Genomic DNA, 22,062 nt, shown 5'->3' on the forward strand with positions numbered 1-22,062 from the left:
GCATATTTCTTGGTTGCCCAGTATCACACGGAAAAGACGTGAAATAGGGTCCAATCACTCACATTGGAATGCCTGACTTCACTCTTGTTGGGAATCAGCAGCCGTGTGACTTCTTGGGTACCATCAAACAAGGAACATTTAATGCGCCCAGTGAGCAGGAAGGGACAAATGCGCCCATTTTCTGTGCTGTGGAGAGGGTTCAGCCCACAAAAGATCTTCACAGAAAGCAGCTAAGGAGCCCTTCTCTATCCCTACCTCAAGCTTTCTTTCACCCTGATTTCTGGTGTATTCTCTGAGCTGAAGTCTGTGCTGGAGGAAGGTGACCTCTGATGTTCAAATCTTAAGGAATACAGTGTATCTTCTTCTTTAAGACTAGTGGCCTGCCCGACATTTATTCCTTGGGAACTCACACTCAATATTTGAGAATCTTTATGCAAAGACTGTTATCTTTAACAAGCTGGTACTAAATTGAGTAAACATGGAAATAAGACATGCCCTTTATCCCTTTAGTTCCTCTCTGTCTGCAGAGCTGTGCTTAACGTTGTGAAACCATCCACCTTCAAATGTCTTTTGAAATCCTCCTCCCGCCCCCCGACACAAAAATGAAAGGACTGTCGGCTTTTCCCCAAATTTCTTGGCTAGCTACAGGGAGCATCTGGGTTTCTCCTCTCTGTGTTGGTGCCTGTCTGTGAGCAGGGCAGCTGAAGGGCACGGGAGGGTGGCCATTCTGTGTCCTCCTCCTTATTTCATGGGAAGCTGCTCCACTGGCCTGGCTCGAAAGGAGCAGGGCATTTGGCTCAGACAGATGGAGGGCAGGGTCATTTTTAAAACGCATTGAGCACACCCATCCTACTGCGAGACTGGCATGGCCGCAGCCACTGCTGTGAGAGCTGACTTTGGTTTGGTCCCTGATAGGCAGCTGGGGAACAGTTTCTTTGTTTTTTTTTTAATGGGTAGGGGAGATGAAAGGAGTACTTTAGTGAATGATGGAAAGCAAGCTGGTAGATTATTATGAAGTATAAAAGATCTTTTTTTTTTCACTCTGCACAGTGGGTAAGAATAAAGAAAAAGATCATTTTTTGTTTCCAATAGGGTCTTGAAAAGCTGGGGTGCATAGCAAAGGCAAATCTGCAACACCGTCCTTGGCAAACAGGACCCATGGGGTGTTTATAAAGTGCTAGTGACATGCAGAAGGGGGTTAATGATTGACAGATCAAGGCACGCATGATTACCAGGAAGAGTTCAATTTAGGCAAAACATGTCAGAGCTGCTAAAAACATGTTGGTTCTTAGCACACTTCAGTTCTTCCGGCCCAAACACAAAGCGATCAAATGTCTGATGTGTTGAGCATTCTCTTTTACAATTAGCTGGGAAGTATCTTTTCTTACCCCACGCACGTGTTCATTTGCGGGTGGTAAATCGTTACTCCATAACTGTTGCACGCATAATCATGTGCAAGAATTTTCCTTGGCAAAAGACGCCCTTTGCAGAGTTACTATTTTCTTTCCCGATGGTTCCTGACCATTTACGTCAGGGTGGCCAGTTTGGGCGCCCAGTCCCATAGCATTCTAGTCTTCTCAACTCCGTCACCACCGTGAACAGGGAAGCAATGACTAAGCCGGTGCCAGCCTTGTAACGTCGTTGACTGACTCTTAGGAGCCCGAGTTCAGGGTGGGAAGCTTTGGGGCCATCTGTATACCAGTCAACAAGGGATCCTCATGCTTGGTTGGAGAGCCATTTCATCTAATTAGGGCTCGCCTTTCCGAGGAACCTTCTACAATGTCTAAACAAGACCTCTTTCTTAAATGGACTTTAGTTTTGATCAAGTAGCTTATATTTCAAGGTTTGCAGTGCACTAAATTAACGTGAATTACCCTATCTCAACTGTGCAGTAGTGTGATTTACAGATGTTATTAGCGGAGAAGGCAAAACTGCGGATACTAATTTGTAAAACATCCGGCCAGACTTTCTAAAAGCTACTCCAACCCCAGCGCTTTCGCCCAGCCTGTCTAACTTCCGACATTAATCCCCACAGACCTTCTGCGGGTCAGAGGTTCTTATTTCCAACTCACTGTAGAATTGCAGGTTGCAATACACAAAGAGACGGGTGGCTGCAGCAAGCAGCGCTGGTGATTGCTTACACTGTCCAGTAGAGGGCCACACTGCGCCTCTTTCCTCTCTCCTTGGGTGCCTCCTCTCCAACCATTTGAATTGGCTTTGGATTGTTGCAGTTCGTTCTAATAGAACAGGCACGATGGTGTAAGACTGCCCCAACACACACACACACACACACACACACACACACACACACACACACACACACACACCTTGTCTAAGTGCCCATGCAAATTTAAGCAACACATACTGGATGCAGGGACCCAGCTTTTGGCTGCAGAATTCTCTTACCTCCAGAAAACCTTCAATAATTCGAAAAAATCTTTTACTTTAAAAACGAGGTCCCGGTATCGCTCTCACACAAGCAGACAGCGCTGAACAAAGTTAATGAACTAAACTGTAGTAGGTATTAGGATGCACGTGTCCTTTTTCCAGCCGGCGACATAAAGATTATTCCAGAACATTAGTTAAACATTAAGCATTTTATTAAAAACAAGAAGTTTCCGTTTTCTTAAAGCAGTCTGTTTCGAAGCCATGGGTTGTTGCTTCTGCAATGGCCAAGCAGCATTTTACCAAATGTTCTTACAATACAATATTAACCTGGAAACTTCACAAAGAGAGGGGCTTCACACAAGCCAGCCGACAACATACTTCCCTTCTTTTGGGTAAAACAACAATAGTTAAGAAACAAGTCAGTAAGGAACTCTTTTTAGATTATTGTAAATCAGAATAAAATGGCAAAAGCAACAGCCCTCCAAGGGAATGGGACTCAGTAAACTAGACGTCTATCTCCACACTGCGCTATGCTTTAAAGTTGCTCTGAATACGTTGTGCTATAAATCTACATTAAAGCAGAAGAAAAATGAACACTCTAACACACACATACACAGAAATGAACATGGACAGATGATGGCCTCAAAGAAGATACTTTTTTTTTCCACAGCAAATAGTTCATTTACTTCATAAAACAGCTTTGCACTGGTGCCTACATTCAGTTACGTTGGTTGGTACAGGTGGATACACAGATGGCCATTGGCCTTTAGTGATGCTGAGAGATGCACAGACATGCGAGGGCATTCGAAATCAAAGCATGTACAACCTAACTTATTCGCTGGGGAGAACGGGTGGCACAGCACTGGGCACCGCTGAATCCGAGGCCCTGCATGGAATTCTCCAGTCACGTCTTGCTTGATTCTGCCAGTCATGTTCTATCACTGTTCACCTAGGACGAGGGTTCTCAACCTTCCTAACACTGCAACCCTCTAATACAGCTCCTCATGTTGTGGTGACCCCCCCAGCCATAAAATTATTTTCGTTGCTACTTTGTAACTGTAATTTTGCTACCGGTAAGAGTCGTAATGTAAATATCTGATGTCAGGCTGGCTGCACTATCTGATATTTGATCTCCTGTGGGGTTGTGACCCACAGGTTGAGAAACGTTGACTTAGGACCTGTGTGACAATTTGGCCTTCTAGCAGCCGGACTTAACCTTTAAATTCTTAGTAATTTGGGGCTTAGGAGCTCTTGACACTACATGGTAGAATAAGAATTCCAGATTGTTACTATGAAACATTAGAAATTCACTAAAGGAGGTGTGGCAACGTTTTTAGGGCCCCAAATTAGGTTACATTCAGTAGCTTTAATGAATCTTTTTGTCATTTCCCCCACCAAAACACATTTCTCTTTATGTTTGAATTTCATCCAAACATGTTTAGATTTCTGCTTCACTTGTGAGGTTAGATTGTAATTTGTTTTGGTCTTTTTGTAACTCACAAGGGTCAGTAAGAGAAATGAGTTTTAAAAAGATTGTGCTGCAAAGTAAACTGAGTAAAATCATTCTAGCGATGTAAGCCATTGAAGTATGCTAAATTTTGATATACAGAAAAAGCAACTGAATTCCAGAAACATACTGTCATTACTGCACTAATAAAAAACAGTGCTGAGATCATCTTAAAAAACAAGATATTTGCAAACCTGGAGTACCTGGAAGCATGCAGGCCTTCGGGTTTCAAGAAACAGAAAACTCATGTACAATTTTTGCCTTTCTTGGCTCCCTTTACAAGTTCACTTCTAAACTAATGATTCTCATATGGGATTCAATGATATGAGACAATCCAAAGCTGTCCTTTATGAAACAGGAGAATACACACTTACGAGCAGGTGTTGGTTACTGTATCATTCACACTCATTAGAAGCTGTCTCAGACACTTTGTAGGAAGGTTGTTTTGGGTCTGCTCCCTCTCTATGTAAATGTTTACCCTGTCTTCGGTGAGACGACGACTCTCTCGGGTTTGCTTCTATTTTATTTGAGAAGCAGAAAGAAGAAAATGACTTGGATGAAGTTTCAAAAGCAAAGCATAGCATAGCTTGGTCCCTGGATGCAGAAACTGAATAAAAGCTGGGGCTTTTATGTACCAGATAGAAACCTGAAACGCCACAGAGCCCCAAGAGAGTAGGCCCATTGGCAGCCAGCGAGGAGGAGCCCCGTTCTGCTGTGTACTGGTAGGTCCCCTTGGCGGTTTGCCAAGCTGCTCTCGTCCACCGGTATCACCAGCTGTGTTGTGGGCTGTGCACATAGTAGCTACATGCTCACTAACATGAATAAATAGTTTCTGAAAAAATACATCTCATACAAAAGGAGGATGAAGTCATCTCAGCTGTTCCTGCGGAGAGACCTGAGGAAGCAGACAAAGCAGACAATCTTGTCTGTTTGAGTTTTTTTTTCCTTTGGAAGAGGGCTCACATTTCAAATGCCTTTCTCCAACAGGAAACAACAGTGAAAAATAAGGATTGAGAAGTTTCCTCATTCTGTGTGCTGGAAACAGAGTCTAGGATCACACATAACTCACGGTCATGGGAAAGAAATTGTTTTACAAGGGCTTTAAAAATCCCAACCTGTGACCTCTAGGGTTTGGCATCAGGAGGGCTACCACCATCTCTCCCAGTTCTCCACAGTGATGGAGGGAGAGAGCCCGGGCATTAGTCAGCAGTTTCCGAATCTTGACCCACAGTAGGACAGACACCTTGAGACAGGAGAAATAGATGGAGGCAATTACAAGCAGCTGTTTGATTGATGGTTGACATTGTCAGGGCTCCGCTGTCTGGCAGATTGCGATGGTGTTGAACTCCCTTTGCTACCGATGGATGTTGCTATTGGCAACCGTGCAGTGAAGCCAATAAAAAAGGCGAGAAGATGAGAGGAAAACTCAACCTTAGAGGAAGCCGTAGGGTTTGTGCTATAAATTATGTCCCCCTCAGCAATATGTAGCATCAACATTCAGGGAGGAGGGAGGCTGCTGTCTCGCCACTGCCAGCAGCCTCTGGAAGACACTGGGTCCAGTTTTATTGTAAAGCACATGCTTGAAAATGTCTGCTTTAGGTGGACTGGCATCCGCTTTACTGGTTATTTATTGTTCGGACGGGTAACAGATGTGGGCTCACTACATCCTCACGTGGACTGCTTCTCCATTCCCGTGTGCGACAGAAATCTGACGGGCTGGTGTGGTGCGGTACCCAGAAGCACCTGCAGACGATCCTGCAGACCAGGGTCTCTGCCTAACTCCACCCACCCTTTGTTCCTCACCTGAAGGAGGGAGACAGCTCTGCAGAAGCTATTTGCCTTTATAGCAGAGTGATTCAGAAAACTGGCTTAATAAAATCCATAAATCTGCACAGCCTCCTCTTACCTGCTCTGCGGATGCAGTTTTTTTCCCCTGCGCTCGTCCCTCCCCCCAGTCTCTCCAGCCTTCCCTGCAGACACAGCTGTGAAGGGCAGCTAGCAACCTTGTTTCCTAGTGCGCCCAGCCCTTCCTTCTCTCCTTTGTCAAGATTCTCCCTGTGTAATTGTCTCTCTTTCCTGCTCAATTGATGACATGATTCTGTACCCTCATTTGGGTGGGTGGGGGGACTGTAATTGACTTTTTCCTTTGTTCAGATTGACTTTTACCCCCCCCCTAGCCATTGTCTTAACCATCTACCTTAGCTCCTACTTCCAGCCCCACCCTTTGCCCGGTTTATTTTATTGTGTTTCTTGCCATAACAAAGCTGCCTTCCCCATGGTGATTGCCAGATCATCCCACTCCGGGTTTGGTATCTTATTTTACCCCCACCCCCATCTTCAAACATCTGACCACTATTTTCTGATAATAACTGATACTGGTCAATAAAAGTAGGAAAAAAAATGTTGTTTTGTAAATGTTCAATTGTTTAGAGCTGGGCTGGCTCTCGGGTTTCACATTGGCAGGGATTTTCAGAGTGCTCAGAGCCTCTCTCTGGAGCACCATTATGTGAACAAAGAGATGATGATTTGTGTGGACTCTAGACCCTCAAGACCTGTGGGCTCTGGACCCCTAAGACCTGTGAGCTCTGGATCCCCAAGACCTGTGTGCTCTGGACCCCCAGGACCTGTGGGCTCTGGACCCTCACGACCTGTGGGCTCTGGACCCCTAAGACCTGTGGGCTCTGGACCCCCCTGGACCTGTGTGCTCTGGACCCCCAGGACCTGTGGGCTCTGGACCCTCACGACCTGTGGGCTCTGGACCCTCACGACCTGTGGGCTCTGGGCCCTCATAACCTGTGTGCTCTGGACCCTCACGACCTGTGGGCTCTGGACCCTCACGACCTGCTTCAAACAGAAGATCTCAGCTTTCTTCTATCTTGTGTTCTGGGGAGTCCTTGAAAGTTTCTTGCACAAAGGATTTTAAGGTTAAGATGTCTGCAAGTAACCTACTAGGATAATTTCAGTTGACAGTTTGGGCAGCAGAGAAATGTAGTAACCTGTCCAAAGTCACCCAGCTGAGAATGCAAAATTAAGGACAGCAAGGCCAGTGTTTTTCGGTGAAGACGGACCCTGCCCACAAGTGTCTTGGGTGAAACGGGCATCAAAGCAGCTTAGTAGACACCACATCCATTTAAAACAGTTTTTTCACCTGTTAGAGGCCTGACTTCCTAGAGGATAAAGGTTGTGTAGACGTTATTTCCTGGCCTTTCTAGAATATTCTTTTTTCTTCACTTAAGGAAAAATGTAAAATTGAGGTACCTTAAATTCTTTCTCTTTCTCTCTCTCTCCCTCTCTCTCTCTCTGTTGGAAGTAGTTCTAGTGTTTACACGCCACCTGTGGTACACGTGACTGTAGATTCCCCTTTCCATTCGCTTGAATAAAATTATTAATCTATTCCTCTCAGGAAAAGGTCTGGTCTACAATGAAGGCTGAATCCAAACACTGAAAAAGTGATCTGTGATCTCACTGCCAGGGTTATAGATCCTGGAACCCTCCAAGTAGCAAACTCACTGCATTCCTACTGTGGACCCTTTGAAAAGATTGGGGTTAGTTGGTACTCATAAGAGGAGGCTCATCCAACAGGCAAAGACCAACGGTCTAGTGTCTCACTAAGAAACAGTCGGAATAGAAATATGACACCTAAAATGCAAATCTGGATTTTTGGGACACAAAGGCCTGCCAAGAAAGGACGTGCTTGTAACAGGAAAGTGCCGTAAGTGAAGCAGTGTTAGCGACACTTTACCACGGTGTCCCCTCAACTCCGAACGAGTGGGGCTGATAGCCCTCGAGGTCATGGATCCAAATCCAGCAATGTGGGTTCATCATGGAAAGCTGAGGGTCGCGCTCTCTGCCGGACTCTGTCCTTCATCCTTCAAGTCCTCTGCCGCCAAGCACACTTCCGGGCGCGCTTCCGGGTCCGGTCTATACAGTCTGCACTTTCGGACTGCTGAGCGGAAAGAAAAGGTCCATGCGGCTGCTGCAGCGGCTTCTTCAGGCTGCAGAGGACCCTCCAGGCCACAGGGTCGCACAGAGGCTCTGGGTGCTTTACATCCTATCCTCGTCCGTCGCCACCGTGAGAGTCGCAGGGACTGGGGAGGCAGCAGAGACCTGCAGTCTTTTCTGATGTAACTCTTCCCACTTCCTTCGGTTGGCAGCCACTGAATCCAGCATTGGCTTCAGTTTGGCGTTGACCTTCACCAAGGCCTAAAGCAAACGAGAAAAAGGTGGAGAGTGAGGAGCCTGGTCACAGATTTGTATACTCTTCCTCCCGTGTTTATAAGGGGATTGGAAACCGGGTATAGGAAAGGAAATTGCTAGCAGGTAAACACAAATTATTTCTGAGAAGTAGGTATGCATCCACCACTCTTGTGTTCTAGTCATAGAGCCTGTGCTGAGAACTGACAAAACAAGATGGCTGTGAGTTATTCAAGGGACAGGCAGCCTTGTAGACTGTCTGAGTTTACAAGTGCATCAAAAAAAAAAAAAACCCAGAAGACAAAAATGCATGCCACTATTATCTATCAATAACTGTATCTTTGCCTGCCAGAGAGAGTTTTACCTATCAGTAGACTGTGAACTCAAATTTTTCAAAAATAACCTTACAATAGTGTTGGCAGAGGCTGCTCATTCATTTCCCAGCCGCCCAGACCCGGAATAATCACACAGAAATTGTATTAATTGCAATACTGTTTGGCCTATTAGCTTATGCATATTGCTAGCTAGTTCTTACATCTTAAATTAACCCATTTCTATTAATCTGTGTATCACCATGTGGTTGGGCCTACCAGTAAGGTTCTGTCTGGCATTTGTCTCCTGCGGCTGCTACATGGCTTCTCTCTGACTCCACCTACTCCCTCCTCCTCTATCTGCTTAGAATTCCCACTATGCCCTATTCTGCACTGAAATAGGCCCAAAGCAAAGCAGCTTTATTCATTAACCAACGGTATTCACAGCATAGAGAGGGGAATCCCACATCACAATAGCATCTGCCACAGATGCCTGATGAACTTTCCCACGCAAGAAAGACCAGGTAACTTCCCAAGATGAGAGAGGCTCATCTTCCAAAGCAAAAGTTTGCTGAACATACAGATTAACATGGAGTGACATAGATCTGAATGATGTCAAAGGGCAGCAGGGCCCCGAGTGCTGTTATGGGTGTGGGTGTGTGGGGGAGGGGGATGTCTTCATGGGAGCCTGTGGACATGACTTCGTGTGTCTCCCAGAGTCCTGCCTTCCTTGTAGCTGGTCAGCTTGGCTGCAAGCCCTCTTACTTACTTTCTCAGTGTTCCTAACTTTGCCCTTTTAACACAAACATCTGTTCTCACTCCAGTAGTGACGAGCGAAAGGGGTGGGAAAGAGAGGAGTGGAGAGGCGTGGGGGAAGCAAGAGTAGAAATGTGAGCAATGATTAGACAGGGCAGAAGGATCACCAGGCTCGTGAAACTGACTCTTCGGGGTCCTTAATTGCCCAAGAGCCATTGGTGCTTCTAAATGCTTCCTTCTGCATTTAATTTACCCTCTTTAAGAGAAGAGGTCCCTACTTCCAAGTGGTATGAATGACTTCTGGCCCTGGATGGCCCTTGGCAGTGGAATGGGAATCCTATAGCATGCTGTCTCATTTGAACTGGATGCACATGAGCCTTTTGTAGCTTTTGAATCAGTCTACCCAGAGATGCAGTACTATGGGATGGGACGAAGACATCACCTATGAACTAGGACAAGAATGGATTCAGAAGGCTCAGGCTAAATATCAGTAGATAAACATCTTACAGGCCAGAGGGGCATGGAGAACACCCTGCCCAGCTGGGAAAACCTCATGATTCTGTTCCATTGGGACATTTTTTAAAACTTAAATTGTAAATTAAAAGTTTAGAGTTCCTCATGCAGGACAAGTACTCTACCTCTGAGCTGTAAACTTCGTCCTAATATTTTGTCTTTCTTTTCCCATGCATTGGAGTAAGTCTTACTGCTTATTATGAAAGACTTCAACATATTCAACCAGTAAAATACAATTAGCAAAAACATCCATTACAGTAGCTCCATGTGAATAACTACAAATAATAAATATGAGTAAAACCATTCATATAGAACACACATAGCAAAGGCTCTTGGAGTCCTTTTATATTCTAGACAATCCTATTTTTGAGAAAAGGAAATAAAGGGTGTCATTCAGTGGTAGAATCTCTGTCTCGTCTGTGGAAAACCCTGTGTTTAAGCTCCAGCAGTAGAAAAAAAGAAATAAGGTGACAGTTCATCTTTTTGCTGTTGTTGTTGCTTTTCTTAAAGACAGTGTCTTACCATGCCTTGGCCAGTCTAAAACTCACAGTATAGACTAGGCTAGCCTCAAATGCTGAGCGAGTTTATAGGTTCCAGTTCATTATTATGGGAAGCCAAGGCAGGAACTGAACTAGAGATCATGGGGGGGAGTGTTGCTAACTGGCTTGCCCTCCTTGACTTGTTCAGTTATTTTTCTTATATAGGCCGTGCCCACCCGCCCAGGGATGGCACCATTTGCAGACAGGCTCACAGACAAGCTGATGGGGGTGGGGTTCGGTTGAGGTTTTCTCTTCAGTCACATTGACAACTACGGTAGCCACAGCATCTTTCCCCTATACAACCCTAAAGGAATGAGCCTGGGACTGCAGGTGTACTCGTCTTTAGAAAGATGATCTTCTAGGTGAGCCCACTTCTGAGGCCAGGGATTAAAACCTTGGTCCCATGGAGGTTGCAGGTTGGCCCCATGCATCACAAGGGGACAAAAGTTGGACTGAGCATAAAACCACAGCAGTTCCTGCACTCTTCCAGAAAGCACCGTCTAGGTGTGCCCCGTGGTTAAGGAGTGGCCCGCAGCAAGTCCTCATCGGAAGAACAGCACGTCCTGTGGACGGTGGAGTGTCCGTCTCTAAGCATACCTGAGACACCCTGCCAGGAAACCTGGCCGATCCCTAAACGGACCTGAATGGACCGTGACACTCTCGCTGGTCGACATGACTCCTTCTCTGCACTTAGATGCCTTGTAATATTTATTCTCATCCATCCCCATCGCCCCGTGTGTGTGTGTGTGTGTGTGTGTGTGTGTGCACGCACGTGTGTGTGTGTCAGTGAGTGCATGTGTGTGTGTGTGCGTGTGCATCAGTGAGTGTGAATGTGTCAGTGAGTGCATGTGTGAGTGTGTACGTGCGTGTGCATCAGTGAGTGTGAGTGTGTCAGTGGATGAGTGAGTGTGAATGTGTGTCAGTGAGTGCATGTGTGAGTGAGAGTGTGTGTCTTCTTTCCAGTGACCTTTGTCACACTCACTAGACACATCTCATTTAAAATCTGATATACCATTTATTTCATATGCGAATAAACCAAAGCAACATAATAACCCACTGATTAAAAATGAAAATTAAAAATTCCTTTTATTTCCACTAGAAAAATGCAGATACCCAAATCCTGCTCAATGTTCAGTGTCTGTCTGTCTGTTTATTTATTTATTTCTGACAAAAGTGTGTAGCAGCGTTGACTCCATGGTCTTGTTTAGCCTGCCTTGGCGCAGGCTCCTCTTTACTCTGATCAAGCCTTTTAATGAACTGACTACTGTCATTGCTATGGAAATTAGTGGATATGTTCTTTCCTGCTACAAAAGCCTTTCTCTAGAACTTATTTTTTTTTTTATCCCAGGAGCACAAATTGGAATTTTTTTCTGCTTGAAATGTAATTAAAAACTCATTTGATCACACTATTTCTGGCTCTGTTTTACTTATTAAATTCCTGTAATCAGTTTTCTTTTATGGAGCTGCTGGGAAATGATCTCAAAAGCAACACATTTTTCTCTTCTTTGGCAGGTTCCCGAGCATTTACTAAATTACATTCCTAGCACCTGCCCATGATCCGAATTACTCCACCAATTTATTCTTTGAAACACTTAAGCTTGTTTGGCTTAGCCCCAAACGCTTTCCCTCCTCGATCTTCTCCTTTCTTCTTCCTCTGCCCTTTGTGTGCAGTGAAACACTGGGGTCGGGGAAAGATACCTCTTTCTCAGAATCCCCTCTTTTTCTTGTTTTCTCCTGAGGTAGGATTACCACAGGTAGAATCATTTCCCTTAGCACAAGTGTTGATTCTAGACAAAGACAGTAAAACACCAGTCTGGAGGGATTGCTGATACTCTAAATTTGCTATATAAATGCGATTGGGTGCAAGGACAAGGAACTAGTGGGGTACCTGCAGAGAAAGGGCTATCTACAAAGTTAAGCCCCAAGGTTCCCCGTGACTGCCAGCCAGGCACTGTGAGAGGGAGTACTACATACAGAGAAGTGGATGTTCCCAAAGGCTTGCCACCAGCAGGTAATTCCTGATGGTTTTCGGAAAGTCAGTCCTTATGTAGAGAGAGGGGACTGTCACTTACAAAGGATTCATGGATGGTTGCATCAGCCACAGGATGCCCAACTTCCCTGTGGTATACCCATGCCTTTGCCATTAACTATCTGAATGCCCCCAGGAGCAATGAGCACACTACCTCCCAAGAAGGTCCACGTTATTCTTACTGTTTGGCTTTAGAATATTGTTTTCTGAGCTCAAGTCTATGACCATGTAACTTATTCCCGGGGGCCTAATCCTTGGGGCTCTCTCTCCCTTTAGACCAGACTCTTCCAGTCCCGTGCAGGACACATGACTCTTGTCCTGTGAAAACCCCATAGGACCTACAAGTTGGAATGCACAACTTGTCTCTTGGGACAATCTTATTGATCCCACTGGCACTCTCCCGATCCATCGGGAGCACCTGTGGTATTTTTGCATGAGGGCACATACCTTACTCCTAGCAATCTGGGTGACTGAGGGACTCCCCGTTCCTGGCTCTGCAAGTCACACTCCACTGCTGAGCTTTCTTATGACAAGCGCGTATGGTTTATTCTATATTTTATTTATATTCTCAATAAGTAGCATTCTCATAGCTCAAGGGATAGACAAGAGCACCAAAGGTACAGGGTATCAAGTCTTCCTTCTACACTGCCCCAACTGTTGATCAATAGATATGATCAGCTGCTTGTGTGGCCCACAAGAAACATTTTTATCTATATAAGTGAAACATGAGATTTGATTTTTTTTTATGTCTACCTAGTGTTCTACAGCTGTCAAATTTGTAAAGCTAGTTCTCTGTTGTTAATGAAAATTAGGTGTTTATATTTGGCCATTCTAAGTAACGGTGTCAAGGATATCCCGTACTTAGCCATTTTGTAGATGAAGACCATCAGATGGCCAAACTGTAGAATTAGTATTTCTGGGTCAGAGTATGTGAATTTGCATTTTGATAGATTCTGTTAAATCAATGCATCTAATATAATTAATATAAACAGCATCTAAGATATAGAACGAGAGGCTTACCTTAACCAAGCTAACAAGAGAGTGAACATACGGATGATTCTAACTATTGTTAGAAAAGAGTGAGAGTGGAGACAGCTAAGAACACAGAGATCTGGACTTCTCTCTACGATCCGATGCTGGTGTGTACACAGGGCCCTCACTCTCTCCCAAGCATCGCGGAAACATCGCTATAGGGTGTTTCTTATCCCTTGCCCTGCCCATTCCCAGTCCCTGAAGGAAACTCCGCTGAAAAATGGCTGCATCAGCGTCACAGCTGATTCTCTCTCCCCGACTTTCACGTGGCTCTGGCTCCGCCCCTCTGCTGATCTCACCGGGTTTTGCTGCTACCACAGGTGCTCGGGAAGGGCTACTTTGTGTCAGGCTGTGTTGTTGCAGGCACGCCAACTTTCTCAAGGACCTTATGAGGGCCAAATGATTATCATCTGTGCTGCTGTTAGTTCATCAGTGAGGAAAACTAAGACCTAAAAGAAAGGACTTGCTCGGATCAATTCGGTGGGTAATGAAAGAAACTGGCTACTGTAGTGTCTCGGCCTCAGTACTGCTGGTGTTTGGGGTCAGAGAAATGCTTTCTGTGGTGGCTGTACTTTATAGGGCACTCTAGAAGCCAGTAATAGTATCACCACCCCATTACCTAAGTCATGGCAACCCAAAATAGCTCAAAAATAAATTTCCAGATGTCTGCAGACTCACCCCAGCCAAGACCCACAGGGCTTAACAGAACCATTCCTTCAACATGTGGTGTGAGCCCTTATGGTATTTTTGCTAACAAAAGAAGGGAGGACACCTTCCTTTGGCCAAATGGTGCTTCCCTCTTTCCCGTTTCTGATGACTTTTAAGAAAAAGAGACAGAGGGTTTATACAAGGAACAGCCCCTGCACTAGGATGGGGCTAGGGGCGTGACGTCATTGTCTCATGGAACCATCATGGCAGGTCACTATGGTAGGTCCCTTCACCATCTCTTTATTGGTGAGGAAACTGCCACTCATCAAGGCCAAAGGACTTGCCTGTCATCAAATACTGAGAGACTGAGGTATTTTTACTCGAGCCTTCCTGGTTTAAAGCACTGTGGCAGGTCCCTCCCGAGACATCTTGTTCTCCTTGACCATTCAAGCCCTGCTCAGCCTTCTCTCAGAAGCCCCCTGTCCTCCTCCTTTATCTGCAGACCTGAAGCATGTCATCTAGATCTCCAATCGTAGCTTTCACACTTAAAATGTTTTTGTATTTTATTTTCAGTGCTTTAAAACATGTCCATCTTTTCTTTGTGTGTGTAGCCTCTGAGGTGGTCACCCCTGTCCAGATGAAGTTGAACGCCCCCTTCTTAGCCAATGAGTCAGACTCATTGGAATGGACGAGGAACGCAGGCTTTGCACTTTCTGTGAGGGGCTCACGATGACAGAAGCAGCTGTTGGTGCTCGGGGTGAAGGGTGAAGGGGCCACGTGGTCTGCATCAGTGGTGAGGATGACTACCAAGCTCTTCCCATGGAGCCAGGTGTCTTGACCCACTGCAGAGTGCCCCTGCTGTCGAGCAAAGGGCATTCTTGTTATAGCCAAGGACAGCTGGAGAGAGGAAGTGTAAGTCTGTTTGGGATGTATTGTGGATGCCAACCTGAGTGGTCTCAACTTGGGTGTGCTTGGCCATTATGCTCCCGCTATCTGGTACCCCCATCAGAGACCCAAAGCAAAGGTTCATTGAATCACAGATTGAAGTCTCTATTAGCTTTTAAAACCATTTTTTTCTTTCTTTTTTTAAGGGTACTGGTTGAGTTTTTTTTTATTATTATGGATCAAAACTTTCTTGCTTCTTTGAATGCCTGGTAATTCTATATTAAATATTAGAATTTAGTAGACATTATGAATTTTATGTGCATATTACTTTTGTCTACTTTTGTCGTTGTTACGATAAAATATCTGGGAGACGCAACTTAAGAAGAGTTTATTCTGTTGTGGATCTGAGCTCTCTGATTCCAGATGTGGACACATGACCAGACAGCTGTGTTCTCACCACCTTGCCTTCCCCGCCATGATGGGAGGTGCTTTGCTATGGGAAGCTGACCGATGGCCGCACCACTCCATGGGCTCTGCACAGAAACTGAGCCCTTTGGCTTTGTTTGTTTATTTAGGTTTAAATATCTAGTTCCCATTACAGTGACCTCAGGAGACAGTGGCCTCTCCTCTCTCCCTACCACAGGCCAATGGCTGGTTAAGGCTTCCTAGCCTTAACCTAAGAGTGGCAAGGGCAGACTGGCATGCTCCGACCTGCTACCCAGTCCTGCTAGACAAACAACCTAGAAGCTCCATCTGCAGATGAGCACAGAGCTCTGCTCACGGTGTGGCTCCCTGAGCTGCCAGCAGTCAGTACGTCCTGTTTCCCCCGTCTGCCATGATCCATACCTGCTACCGCCGGGGCTTGGTGGGTATCGACAGTTGACCGCAGTCACTTTTCACTCTTTTGTCCTCATCTTGTTGTTGAGATCCAAGATGCGGGACAAAAGAGTGAATAAAGAGCCTGGTTTGCTGCCAGAAACATCAAAAACCCCTCTGCCCAGTGGGTGGCTGTTGCTCCACTGTTATAAGGGCATCAAGAGAAACCAAATTTGCGCCAGGCCGGGCTTCGCATCTGAACATGCCCAAATATATCCTCAGCACTTTAATAGTATCTGAGGAAGCTCTCTGAGCTGGTTATTCATTTTTCAGGATTGCTGTTGAATGTTCCAAACTGCTAGCAGCATGAGAGCGTTTCTGCCGTTTCTTACCAGCACCTTATGAGCGAGAACCACTAGAAACTGAGAGACAGTTTCGGGAACAGAAAGAAATCAGAGTGCTTTTCAAAATACTGCCCCTTATTTAATTGCCCAGGTTTGAACCCAGGGCCTGTTAGGCAAGGCTACATCTCAGCCTCTTTGGCTTTTGGTAAAATGAAGGTTGGAGGTAGCGCTTGTCTCAGCCCTGTGCTGCAGCATTGCTCTGCAGCTACGATGGTTTTGTCTGTGAGTGAAGATGTCGGGGGTCCTTTGGGGACTGGGGTTTTGAAATGGAAAAGCATAGATGCTCTGTGCAGTTGACGTCGCCCCCCCCCCCCCAGACCTCCAGCAGCAGGAACAGGGGCACACCAGCAGTGGCAGGCCTTCAGACTCTCTCGGGTACACACGACGGATGAGTCATGGGAGCGAGAGTGTCTCTGAGAAACATAGGAGGCTTCTATTGATGGTGTGTGACTTCGGAAGGAAGCCGCCAAGGTGGTAGCAAGTCTGAACGTATAGACTAGCGAACTGCTGAGCTCCTAGGTTCCAGAGGCGGAGATTATTGATGAGTTAACAGAGTCAGCCTCAGATTGGACACGCCACTTTGCAGTGATCCTGTTGGCCATATTCAAGCCACCCCTCTCCGGTGTGCTGTCATGGCTGGGCACAGTGACTCGACCATGCATAGCTGAACTCATCCCCTTCCTTGAGACCTCCATCTGCTCACAAGGCCACTCTCTGTCTCCGAGCTGAGAGCTGTCCTCTGTGCTGTGGTTCCACTCTGAGATTAGCAGCACCGCCCTTTCTACTGGCCTGCCGAAGTCATCAGCCTGTTTCCTCCCTTCCAAAGGGTCTCTGTGCCCTGGTCTTCTGTTGCTGCTACAGCGCCTCTTCAGGGTACCATACCCCTCCATCTGAACTCTGTGATAGTGCCCTAACTAGTCTCCCTGCCTCCCGTTTGCTCCAGTCCAATCGGCTTTCAAAGGGTCTCAAACTTGCCATTCCCTCCTGAACCATTTAGTGGCTCCCACTGAGTGCCAATGTACTCAGCGGAACAAGCCCACAGCCTGAGAAACCCTCCGAGAGATTGAGAATTGCCATTCTCATGACCCTATCAGATCATGAGAGAGAAAGAAATTCAGAAATAAAACACACTATAAACTTGATGTCAAACCAGAACTTTGAAATGCCCAACTAATCCCCTTATGTTTCCTAGAAAACCCGAAGCATCCATCTTTCCACGTACTCAAGCGAGCTCTCAAGTTTAAAGGTTCCGCATGCTGTTTGGTAGGGGAGCTGCTGGGAGCTGGTGGTACCCGTGAGAGCAGATGGGGCCGCTCCAGGGTCCAGATGGAGACAGCAAACAGCCTCCTAAGCATCACTCTTTCCCTTCCTAGTCCAATGGCTTTTGAAACTCAAGGTTGTATAAAAATTAATTTGCATTAAATTGCTTAAGATAATGTATTAACTACCATACGAGGCTCCCAGCAGTTTTTAAACCGCACTTGGAAAAGCAAATAATCAAACAACAGTGCTGAGCACAGAAGCAAACCAGACTTCTTGAAGGAAATGTTCTCACTGAACACCAGCCTTAGAGCATCTATTTGTATAGTTTTCAGAAGTCTGGAAATAAAGACTAAATATTTACATCTGCAGCACATGTAACACTGCCAGGTCCTGCATCTATGCTTCATAGAATTTTTCCTTAGTAAGTCCTCAATGCAACCAGCAGGAGATACATCCTTATTCTCCCATTGTATGAACAACAAACAACAAAAAAACCAACCAAACAAAAACCACCACCACCACCACCACCACCACCACCACCAACAGCAGCAGCAAAGAAGTCGCTGGCCCTGAACCGTTACAAAATTTGCCTGGGGACGATAGTATTGGGATTTGCATATGGATTTTTGAACGTGGAGTCCACACTAGTCACCAATGACCATAACTGTGGTGTCAGCATATGGTTTTGTGTGAAGCAACCCTGAAAAGGAGAGTTAGAAAAGAAAAATGAACTCCTAGGTGGGTCCTGTCTGTCAGTCCCAAAGAATATAATTTTACCGTCAATTCCTCAATAGACCCTAGTTCCACAGTGACTTCAGACTCATGGGAGGGGGGTCACCCTGCAGATCAGGAACAGTTTCAAAGGCTGTCAAGCTACGGAGTTGACATTTGGTGGCGGAAACAAGCCCCTGCAGAGGCCATGACTCACACAGTTGACTCAGTGGGCTTAAAGCACTGAGAGGGGGAGCTATCTACTGTTTGTCCTTCCATGGTCACAGCGAAAGGGTCGAGAGACTCTGGCCTTATAACCTTTGCCCTATCTGGGGACACAATCATTTGTTCTATTGGCAGTATGGCATTTCTAGCAGAGTTTGCAAGCTGCCTGTCCGGTGTGCATTTTTGCTTCCTTGAACTTATCAAGGTCAGGGAGAGGTAAGCAGAATTCATAAGGCAGAATTTCAGAGGCAAGGCTTGAAAGGCTCACTCTCATCCGGGAGGGGCTCCCCCCCTTTTATCCCTATCTCTTTGCTGTTGTGGGAACTTTAATTTAATGGCTGGAGCTACAGTGGCTAACTTGTGATGATGAGGGACACTTTCACAGACAGCCTGTGCTAAAAAAGATAAAGAGGGTCTAGGTCTCATCACGTCTGGGCAGGCGCCATAGCATAGCAGTCCAGACGGGCTAGTCTAGGTTATTTTTATCTGTACTAGTGGCAGAATATGGATGATGTCATAGCTAGGTCTCTGTTTCCTGACTGTGAAGATGGCAGGATGTTCTAATCACTTTGATCCTTCAACAACCTTGAACAACCTGCTCTCCTCGGGGGGGGGGGGGAGAGGGGTGTTTGTGTATGTGTTCATGCACACGAGTGTGGTTTTTTTAAATTTTCTTTTTTCTTAGCCATGGGTTATAAAAACTCTCACAGACAGCAGAAGCTAACACTGGCCCGCCACACTTCCATGAACCCCTCTCCTCCAGGCTGGCCATAGGACTATCCCAATGATCTGTTTAGGAATGTGCCTGAGGCCCAAGCCAAGCAAGTCAGCATGCTTGCAGAATTTAACCTGGGACCCCCTCCCCCTTTTATTGTGGTACAGTAGCAGCTGTGATGACAGAGTGGTGACTTCAGAGCCTGGGCCTCTAGTTCCATTCAAAGCTAAGCACTGGGCTGCGCTTTAGCCAGGCGCAAACTGTGTGCAGAGTAAGCCATCAGAGTGGTCTAGGTTCTCCTCTCAGAGGACGGTGTGCACCGCCCACCATCCAGCTGGAAAACCCACAGATACCGACTTGTCATGTGCACACACCCCAACAGATGGAAGACATTGTTATCCAAGTGTCACGATGACTAGAACTCCGCCAGGGCAGGTAGGAAAGAGGGCATGTGCCTCTGGCACCCCCTCCCACACTCCATCCCCCCAGAGACACCTATATAGCTCCTCTCTGCTCCCGAGTCACATGGGCCACTAAATCCCATTACTGCCCAAACTAACCTGGGCACTCTTAACCTTTGTTCCTTCAGGTCTCCCCAAAGAACTCTGAACTTCTGGCTGGCTTCTGGGTGTCCCACTTTTCTCAGTATAGAAACACGGTGCTGACACTCACCCAGCAGCCCCTCCCACTTCAAGTTAGAGTCCAGACGAAGTGGCAGGTATTGCCTTTTTCCTGAGCCCCAGCCTGCTTAGCAGAGAGGGCCATTTTTCTTAGGAGGTTGAACAGTTTCGTCCTGTCCTGATTTGTGGGCCCTGGCAGGCATGGGAGGAGGATGTCAGCTCCCTCTGGTGGTGCAGTCAACGAGACAGCACAATGGCCGCTCTTAGGGAAGGGGGACACAAAGGGGCCAGCTAGCTAGCTGCTGGCAGTCATTTAGCCTGGCATGATCCAGGTGAACTCAGAAAGGAAAACCTACAGCCAGTTATTTCCCCCTTGTGCAGATTCAGTATTACCCTGTGTTTACCATAGGGTGGATTGCTTTGTCCAACTGGGAAAACGATTTTTCTGCGTGTGGTATTTTGACAAGTTGGCTATGTGAGAGGTTTGCAGAAACTAAAACACACTGTCAGGTGTATGCATGTGTGCGTGTACGTGTTAGTGAGACCAGAGATCTTAAAATCTAAATAATGGGAGGTAGTTATCCAAAGAAGAGTAAAGATGACACGCCACAGTGATAATGTTTTGCACAAAAGCAGGCAGTGTCATTGGGATCCAGAGCAAGCGTGATTAAGATCGGCAGCCAGAATCTTAGGGGCATTGCCGATCGTTGGTACACCTGGAGATGGTGCTCATGGTATCTGTGTTTAATATCCTGGCAGCTAATTACAGTACCAGTAATAACTCACAAAGAGGGCATTATCTTCCCGGGGCTGGAGAAAGTCAGCATACAGCCACGCTCTTCCTTCCCGTTTCTGTTCTGACCCCACAGTGACGTGTTTTGCTTTCTTCTTTATATGCTCGGGGGATTTCTTTGCGGGAAAAGATATTCAGGATGACATTAACATTCTGAATTAATGAGGCAAGAAATTTAGACTCCTAGGATTAAAGCATTGCTATTTCCATAATGTCAGGCTGTATGGTGCAGCGGGGCATGGTGGGAACCGTACAGCGTCAAGCTGAATGAGCCACATCTATGGCTGTAGCCTGTGCCGGAGAGTCTAGAGAGTGGATGATGAGCCATTGAGTAATTGGTGGATCTTGATTTCCAGGCCAGGAACACTGTATTTTTACTGATTTAACATCACAACCGTGTAGTGAGCGGGTCTCACTGGGTCTGTTTATATAGATTATGTACCCGACACTGGGGAAATCAGGTTCATAAACCCTAAACTGGCATGGTCAGTTCAGGCCAGCTTGGGTACAAAGCCCATATTATCTTCTTATCTGGGATCTTAACTGGTGTGTTGGTCACACGGGCCACTTCCCATCTTATTAGGGCCAACAACAGAGGGGTACCCCTTTTTTTGCAGGGGGGTTGTTGAAGACTCCCTGATGGTCTATCAATAGTTCAAAAAGGAAGGCCACCTCAACACCATTTCAAAACTTTAGGTGTAGACAATGAATTTTTTTATCTTCAGCTCGTCCCCACCTTGCTGTGGAAAGATAAAACACAGGCCGTGAGGGATAATTGACAGGCCAGCTGAGGGGCAGCTCCTATGAATGGAAACAGAGAACAGTGCCTTCTGTCCTAATGAGCCCCTCTAGGACAGGGTCCCGGGTTATCCTGGTGGCTGGGTTTCCAGAGCAGCCTGGTAGCTCATCAATCATGTTCATTGTGAGGGCAGCTCCTGACTGGGCAGGGATGGTTGCTGACCCAAAAGCTGCAGTTTTTGATGAATGGGGCTTCATATAAGGGGCGGTTGGGACATGTAACTAAAATGTAGCCACATGGTAATAATCCACCTTTTTACACACCAGAGTGTTTCCCAATAAAATTAGGCCACCTGAGCTTTTATAGAAATACAGAAAATCCATTTTTTCCCTCAAAATTCAACATGTAAAAGGGACCATTAAAGTCTTTGAGTTTGGTAGCTGCAAATATCCATTTTCTTACTTAACCATGTTTTTCTCATGGGCCTTGAATCTGAGAGACCCCAATGCATAGGGTGTCTGTGGAGGAGATAGACACAGTTGAAATCTGTGCCTTTAGCATGAATTGTGTTCCGAGGACAGCGCTGCAGTGTTCCAAGAACAAATTCTAGAACATGCTCTCAGCATTTACTCTTTTTACAAACACGTGTTTGAAAGTCTCCCTAAGAGTCAGAGACTAATTAATGGTACTAATAAGTGGGCACAATGCAACTCTGATGATTTTTTGAGTGCATGTGTGCATGTATGTGTGTGCGTGCTCATGCGCGCGAGATGCATGCATGGGTGTATATACTTATGTGAGCCTACAAGAGGCTCTCCCTTCCATCAGCAAGCAATGCTCCTACGACAAGCGGGGAGTCACCAAGCTTTCACATCCCAATATGCCAGACTTAGGGAGACTGAGACCCAAAGTACCCAGGAGGAATGCCTTGTCTTTTGGTAGAGACCGTTGGCGACAGAAATCCCCTATTCTTT

At 46.2% G+C, this 22,062-nt stretch overlaps 1 protein-coding gene across 1 annotated transcript in view; it reads right to left on the reverse strand.

Moving 5' to 3' along the window:
* Nucleotides 1-2,582: 2,582 nt before the first annotated feature.
* Nucleotides 2,583-22,062, reverse strand: part of Pde11a (phosphodiesterase 11A) — a 327,936-nt gene continuing 308,456 nt past the window's right edge. Inside the window, exon 20 of the mRNA XM_087900073.1 lies at nt 2,583-8,098. Coding sequence (XP_087756199.1) covers nt 7,940-8,098 — 159 coding nt within the window. The 3' untranslated portion in view covers nt 2,583-7,939. The remainder of the gene's footprint in view (nt 8,099-22,062) is intronic.

The sequence above is a fragment of the Myodes glareolus genome, chromosome 21 (assembly GCF_982192425.1).
Source record: "Myodes glareolus chromosome 21, mMyoGla1.1, whole genome shotgun sequence".
NCBI classification, from domain to species: Eukaryota; Metazoa; Chordata; class Mammalia; order Rodentia; family Cricetidae; genus Myodes; species Myodes glareolus.